This window comes from Balaenoptera ricei, chromosome 21 (genome assembly GCF_028023285.1).
Source record: "Balaenoptera ricei isolate mBalRic1 chromosome 21, mBalRic1.hap2, whole genome shotgun sequence".
Classification (NCBI taxonomy): domain Eukaryota; kingdom Metazoa; phylum Chordata; class Mammalia; order Artiodactyla; family Balaenopteridae; genus Balaenoptera; species Balaenoptera ricei.
Window position 1 is genome coordinate 33,846,568 of NC_082659.1, and position 7,841 is coordinate 33,854,408.

The window sequence follows — 7,841 nt, forward strand, 5'->3', positions numbered from 1 at the left end:
AATACATGATTATAAACAATGGGGGTTTTCAGAAAAAATAAAGTATTTGCTGTGATAATTTTCCCTGTTAACTACTGTCAGGTACCATAACTTCACCAGAAATTACGTAAAGATTTATTTGAACTAACTGAATCACTAGATCAGTTAAATTTGTTATAGAATCACATCACTTTTCTGCAGAAATAGACAACAAGCCCAAACTAGTTTCCATTCATCACAAGGCAGCTTCTCCAGCTCAGTCTATTTCACTTACTACAAGATTTGATTTTAAGAGTTATTTGTATGGGAAGATTTTTAAGTTCTTGTCTGAGACTTCTGCTGGAAGACGTGCAGCCGTTTAGATTTTCTGGCACACTCTTAACCGTGAGTGTTGTTGATTTCCAGTCACCTGACTTCGACATGATAGTCCAGGACCACAGTCACAGCGCTGGAAGATTTCTGGAGCTTGCGCGGTATCTTTGTGTCCTCTCCTAGAGCAGACCTGTCCCTCCAATGGGACCGGTTTACAAATTTTAGTCCAAAAATGACGAGCACAGCAAAGTCCAGGTCCACAGTCGAAAGTTCTAAGACAGCTTTCTCCCTCTTGTCCTGTAACAAGATTGATATGCGCTTTAGTAATAAGCAGGGGGAATGGTGGCTTGTGAGGGCGCGACTGGGTTAGGGCGTGGGTGTAGGATAAGGTCGCAAAGTAAAGATAGAACAGCATGCCTGGCTCCTGGGCTGAAAGCAACAATGGCGTGGACATCTCAGTCTTCCCGAACAGAATTTACTGCTTTATAAAGTCAAAACATTTATTAAAGAAAGATGGGATTTCCAGTCTTGAGACGTGAAATAAGTATCACTCATCAGTGTTTTACTAAATGGGATTTGTACTGACCCAAAGAGAGACCACTACTTACACAGGGGGCAGTTAGCCATCTTCAACAAACAAGAATGGCCAATTCACCTCAAAATCCTAGCTGCTTTATGTCAAAGATTGGAATTTGAGACTACAATTTTGTAAAAAGCATCTTACTGAAGTTTTTATTTTGTCTGAGAATGAAGAGTTACTGCATCTATGTTCATCTCTCTTTTATTTTGTATTCTGAGGATCTAGAAAGGGAAATTTCTATTTGTTAAATTATAGGCTGTAAAAAGATGTGCATATAAAATTTAATTAAACAATTAAGGGCTTTCTTGCTAATCAGCCCATTATTATAGCTATTCCCCGTCCTCTTGGCCTGCCAGCTACCTTGTGCTCCTCCCCCCATGATCTCCATAGCTGTTTACGGAAAGAGATTAGAAATAGGACATGCTCCCTAGGTGTTTCTGGGGTGGAGAGGCACAAGTCAGTTTCAGCCTATCCTTAAGAGCCTAGGAGGAGAAAATTTCTTAAAAAAAAAAAAAAAATATATATATATATATATATATATATATATATATATATATATATATATATATGCTTAGAATGCTGCTCTCACCCCTACTGCCTTGTGATTTTTTAATGTTTGGCTTCCTCTTGGGTTTGTTTTCCTGAATTGGGTGCTCAGTTGTTCCTTGTGTATCTGTGTCGTCTTGGTCATCGATCTGCCTCTCCAGTACTAGGGTTGCATCTTCCATCGCAGTGCAAACATCTGAGAGACAAGCAGGTGGAGTTAGAGGATGAGAACCACGGACAGGCTCATTATCAGACTGTCACAGGCTTTGGCAGTACTTCCGCCTTCAGTTTCTGTATAACTTTCTAGATTTCCGGGACACAGGCACTAAATATTTACATCTCACATACGGCAAAGCAGGTGCTTAAGTAATTAATGGAATCTAAGTGAAAACAGAAGAACTTGAAAGATTCCAACTTGAACCCTTGCTTTAAAATCATCTCCAAGTTGCTGGCAAGAGTTGCTGCCGGGAAAGAAACTATTTTGCTGCATCGGGAAGAGGCGGCTGCGGAGAACCACTGTGGAGCCTGTAGAGAGTGCCTGTCGTGGAATGCCCTAGTCTAAGAGACCCGGGTGCTGTGTCTGCTCTTTGGGAGCGCTGCAGCCCTTCAAGTCTCCGTGCTGACTCGCCATTCACGCAGAGCGTCCCCGGGCAGCACACGGCAGCCCGCTGGCACCACCTCCGTAATCCACGACAGGTAGCGCAGGATGGCTTCTCATCCTGGGGTTTGAGGCAGAATTTTCTAGTGTTGCAGTCCTTGTCAGACATGCACTGTGAACCCTGTAAAGAGAAGCTGCTGTCACAGGGCTAGGGAATCCAGCGAGATGTGAAGAGTTTTTATTCCAGGCAGGAGATGGAGAAAGCCAAAAAGAGAGGCACTTTAAACGCTGAGGCAAACCTCAAGCAGCATCTTGACTTTTCACTAGAATTGGTTTTCTTTCACAAAGGGGAGAGCAAATCACCAATGAAGAGACCTATGTGCTGCAAAGGTTATTTGTGTCTGAAAAATTGTCCTACTTTTAAACATGGAATTTCATCTTTTATGCTCTCTGTGAAAATGGAAGAAAATGTTTTCCCACGTGTGTCTTAGAGACGGTTATGAGATTTTTGATATGTATCTAGAAGCCCTAGATGCTGTGTGATAGTTTAATGAAATGTTGGTGTTTGTGGCATCCCTATTTGACCTTTTACTCCAGTGAATCACATCAGTCACCATTTGCCAAGTAGGCCCCTCAGTGGGCCCGCTCAACCATCCTTTGATTTCTAGTGATGCCTCATTTGCAGAGAAACAGATACCGAAGACTGATTTTTCTCATCTACGGTTGATGCCTTTTCATATATATATGAAACATTTCCTATAAAACAATTCTGTGAAGTGAGAGGGTTGGCACGCAGCATGTAACTTCTGACTCCCATATTCCCTGGCTGTGTGGCCTTGGTTAAATTCCTCAGCGTCTCTGAGCCCATTTCCGCCATCTGTCGTTAGGAGATGTGATAGCTGTCTCAAGCTCTGAGGAAGAGGAAATGAGATAGTATGTTTAAAAGGCCTGGCACGTGGTGTATAGCTTTCTAAATATTAGCTTACTCCCTGATTTATAGGTGAATTGATAGCTCAATGCCCTGAAAAGCCACTTGGCTCATCTGGTGAGTTAATGCTAAAGCGACTGGATTCTTTCAGGGTGCCTTCCACAGCCTCAATCCAGCCCGCCGTCTAGATGAGCTATGTCAGATGCTCATCTGCGTGATGGCTTCACTCGAGCCCAGCGCCCAGCCCTCCTCCTCCACCGAGCGTTACCTTCCGGGCCCCTTGCGCATCCGCAGAGCTCTTGATGTTGTTGACATCCAGAACCAGGGCTCCCAGGGGGGCACACAGCCAGCCGAGCCGCAGCAGGACCACCACCACCATCCTGGACCTTCTCAGCCCTCCCTGCGTCCTCCTCGAAGCTGGGCTGCTCTGAACCCACGATGGAGCTTTTGCCAAAATGGGAACTCTGGCAAGTCGCCTGGAATTGCTTTTTCTGAAAGAGAAGCAAATCCTCATTGGAGGAAGGTGTGTGAAATCGGACGAGCGAGGTCTGACCGGCGGGTTCCCTCTGAAACTGTTTATAGACGTGCCCCCTCCTTTCTCTCCTCCTCCTTCCTCCTTCATTTCCTTCCTTCTTACCCCACACGGGCTTCAACACATCCCCTCAAATCTGTTTGATCAATAGTTCAAAACAAGGACTCAGTAGAGGCGGAGCAGAGCCAGGGCTGCAGCCGCTGCTTCTGCAGGGGTTGAATCCCTGTTAATTAGTGCATATCAAAGTCAGTCCAAAGGGTCGGCAGAAGAGCAGGAGGTCTGCATCAGAAGCAGACTCTGATAATCACCTGCATTTCCTACCTTCAGTCATCCTGTGAGGGTGGAGGGAGTGTGCTCTAACATCTGTTTTCACAGCTAGTTGTGATCCAAGAAAGAACGAATCCTGTTGGCCAGTACGCTCTGCGGGATGCCAAAAACTAATGAGTTACAAAAACTATACTGAGAAACTTTACACTGTGCTCAGATAGTGAAGACAGATAGAAAAGAGACAAAATGCCCCCTGAGTGTCTCTGGTATTCAGATGTAAAAATCCCAGTAGCTTTAAGAGCTGTGAGTGTAACGGCACCTGTCCCGACTAAATGTCAATTGGAAAATAATTCTCCTTAAAATGAAAATGGAACTGTTTGAAGTTAGGATTATTTAATGAGGAAGATAATGATTTATAAAAATTGCCTTTTTTAAATGATAGGGACAACCCCAGAAAGCCCATTTTATATACAGATTTATACAATTTAATAGGAAGTTTAGGTGTATTTTATGAGCAATGGATTTAATTTGTGTTGTATGATGTTGAAGTGACTTAAGCAGAACAGGCTCCAAGACTCTAGCTCATTTCAGATGGGATTTCATGCATTTTCAAGTTTCCTAATTTGAATTTTTTAAAAATGCTTCATCCCTTTTTCTCTGATTTTTTTTTTTTTTTTTCCAGCCAGACTGTTAGCAAAGTCGAGTGATTTAGACATGCGCTTATCACTGCCTAAGTCCTTTAAGGGTAGATCTGGGTCCCAAAATCCCTTCATTGTTTGCTTTGTTCTCAGGGTAATTTCATCCCCGTACTTGGGGTGTAAGGCGCCATTTAAAATCTACCAGTGCCCCTTATCTATGCCATCAATGGTGACCTAAGTGTTACTGGGTCTTCCTCCAGAAACACCTGACATCAGTCCGTCAAGACGTACCTGGACATTCTGTGCCAGGGGACCATTCCCAGCCTCGAGGGACGCCTGGTGCCCAGTGGCTGGGGCAGGTGACCTGAGGCTCTGTTACCTGGCTCTCTTCCTGGGGTTGGATGCCTGTCCCCATCGTGTGGCACAACGGAGCTATTTCTTCTGCAAGTACTACTTGTTTTCATGTAAACTGACAACATCAAACAGCCTTTGATAGTAGGATACTCCTGGTGACTAGGTGTGTTAGAGAATTTATTTTGAAGTTGGACAATTATGGCCAAACATAAAGGAGAGAGCCCCAGGGTTCACTCTTTGCTGGGTTTCCCTGCTTCCTGTTACCTAACAGAAGAGAGAATACCAGGGCACCAGAGGCCTCTGGCAAAACACACAGACAAAAAGGACTGGAACCAAACGTTCATTGCGTACTTTGTACTTAACAGAACCTATGTGTAGGTGTTGGGAATAAAAGATAAAACACAGTCCTTGCCCCTGAGGGGTTAGTGTCCAAGAAGATCTACATGTAGAGATGATTTTGATATAACAAGCACTAAGATAAAGGTAGAAATGTGGGGCTGAAGGATCACAGAGGAGGGTGTGAGTAGACCTTCTGGAGGAATGAAGGAATGCCTCTACACAGGTGGGGTCATTTGAGCTGGGTTTTGTGGGATGAGTAGGAGTTTCCTAGGTTGAGAAGCAGGGGATGGTCTTAAGGGTGAAGTGTGTGCACGGGCAGGGAGGTGCATTTTGGTTCTAGAGAATCTGTGTGGCTGGGGCAGATGGTGGAGAGACAAGAGGAGGCTAGACTGTGAGGAACCTGATAACAGGCAAAGGACACCGGATATTATTTCATACGCAGTAGAAAGTCATCGGGGGATATTTGAACTTGAAAATGGCAGGATCTAATTTGTTTTTTAGGAAAGCAGTGCTGGTGGTGGTGTGGCGCTAGGGTTGCAGTGGGTTGAAAGCGGATGCTGGGCCAATGAAGAGGAGGAGGAGGAGGAGGCAGAGGAGGGCCAGTGTAAGGCAGTGACACGGTGACAGTGAGAACCAGCCAAGGATGGGATTTTGCACTTGAGTCCCTATCATTTGATGTGAGGGGTGGGGAGTGAGTGAGACAGAGGAGCTGAGGTTACCCTGACGTTTCTAATTCCGCACACAGGTGGATGGCTATGGCACTGAAGACGGAATTCAGGATGGAAAGCAGATTGGGGGGGAAGGGTGCCAGAGGCCAGGAGAAACGTGATCCAAATCATCAAGGCTTTGCTGGGTATCTTAACATGGAAGATGGAAGATTAACCCCCATGTCTTCCAGGAGCGATGCTCCCACAGACCGAGAGGGGTGAGGATGCAGACACCCCAGATGCAGGAGGCTACAGACAGGGCAACAAAACCGAAAAGCGGGCTCCTCTCTGTCTCTGTCTCCGCCTGACTTTCTCTCGGCCTTGTAAGAGTGCCGGCTTCGGAGTCAGGCCGACCTGATCTGAGCACCAGTCTGGCCTGCCCTGTAGCCCCCGATGCCCCCACTCTCCCAGGCATCCAGCTGCCCGCCATGGTGTTTATAAAACTCTATTGTGATTGGGTACTTCTTTGTCCTACTTCGAGGTGATAAGCTCTGGGTGGGCAGGGCTGTAGCTGTTCATCCTTGTATCCTCATGCTTTGAGGGCCTGGCATATGATAGAAGCTCCATAGGTTGTTTTATGTGATGGATGGCTGCAGAGATAAATGGATTATAGTGACTTCGTGACCTTGAACAAGGTGCTTCACCTTTCTAGGCTGTATCTACACATCTGTAAAGCGGGCACGACCTCCCCATAATGACTATATTCTGAGGGTTTAATGTGTGAATACGTGTAGAGGGCCTGGTACCGTAACTGGTGCTCATAAAACTCTATAAACAAACGTCTCTCACTCATTTCCAAGCCTGGACTTTCCATCCTCACGTAAACTTCAGGACCTAGCATGACGCATGGCCCTCCCATGGAGGCTCTCAGTAGAAGTATGTGCAACCCAACGCACCGAAGAAAGATCTCCCCTAAATAGTCTATTACTTCTAGGTCTCCCAAAAGCCAGAGCAGTTTTGAGGAACTAAGTACGAGAAGTGTCCCTGGAAGATGACTTTCGGTGTATTTTCAGATCGGCCGAGGCTGCTTGCGCGCTAATGATCAGTGTTGCTCAGACAGGATGCCCTGTGGCCACACTTACGCCCTAAGGCTGAGCTCAGTGACTGGGGATTGGAGATGATGGAACAGGGCTTTGTTAGTGTTTCTGCTTAAAAGGCGTTTTTTTCTGCTCTTAGGTCAGGGCCCGGAGTTCCCAGACGCAGACAGCAGAGCACGTGCAGAGCCACTCCCCCCACGGGGAGCCGTGGCCCGCCAGCCCCACAACGAAGGAAGCCCTCCCGTGCACTTCTGGCCAGGATACTGCCACGGGGCGCCCCCTGGCAAGGACTGCGGGCCAACGGGCAACCCCGCGCCGGTCCTCCTCGTGCCTCCGGGGGCTTCTGGGCAGTACTGACTGAGCTCAGAGGAAATGAAAATTCTGGAGAAGAAATTCCCCGGAGCTCCTGGTTCAGCACGGCGTGGGATGCCAGCCCCCCGGGTGACTCTTGGCCAGGGCGGAGGTGCGGCGTGGGCCGGTGTGTGAGTGTGACACCTGCATCCTCCGGGGACAGCTGCTGTAGCTCCCGGAGCTCACGGCAGATGCGGCGCCGTGAGTTACGTTCACTCCGGAACGGAAAGTTTTATTTATTACGTCTCCTGTGTCGGCACCAGTGTGATTTCCATACACTTTGCTTTTCTTAAAAGCAAATCAAAGGCGCCGAAACAAGCGGGTCTTTGGCAGGCTCTCACGGGAAATGGTCAGTAAATGAAAGATGAGGGGGCGGGTTGATGAGGGCAGACAAAGATCGCAGGATCTGTATAATCACAGCGCTGGTGTAAGCGCTGCCCCTGAGGTACCTGAGGTCAGGAGGTACGTAGCTGCCGGCCCAGGAAGCGGGTTTATCAGATGTCTTGCCCCTCCGGGCGGGCCCGCTTCCAGAAACGGCCTGGGAGACTGGGTCCAGCCCATCACCGATTGTGTGGCCTTGGCTAGCTCACGTACCTCTCAGCCTGGGCTCCTCACGGCCTGCAGGGCTCCTCCAGACCAGTTTTCCGGGAACGTGTGATGCCGGGGGGGCGGG

General features: G+C 47.5%; 1 protein-coding gene across 1 annotated transcript; it reads right to left on the minus strand.

Moving 5' to 3' along the window:
- Positions 1-337: 337 nt before the first annotated feature.
- Positions 338-3,322, minus strand: DKK4 (dickkopf WNT signaling pathway inhibitor 4). The gene is made up of 4 exons (XM_059909673.1): positions 3,212-3,322; positions 2,046-2,196; positions 1,461-1,613; positions 338-588 (listed from the first exon to the last, which is right to left on the minus strand). The coding sequence occupies exons 1-4, from the start codon at positions 3,320-3,322 to the stop codon at positions 338-340; spliced, it is 666 nt and encodes a 221-aa protein (XP_059765656.1).
- Between the last annotated feature and the right edge of the window lie 4,519 nt (positions 3,323-7,841).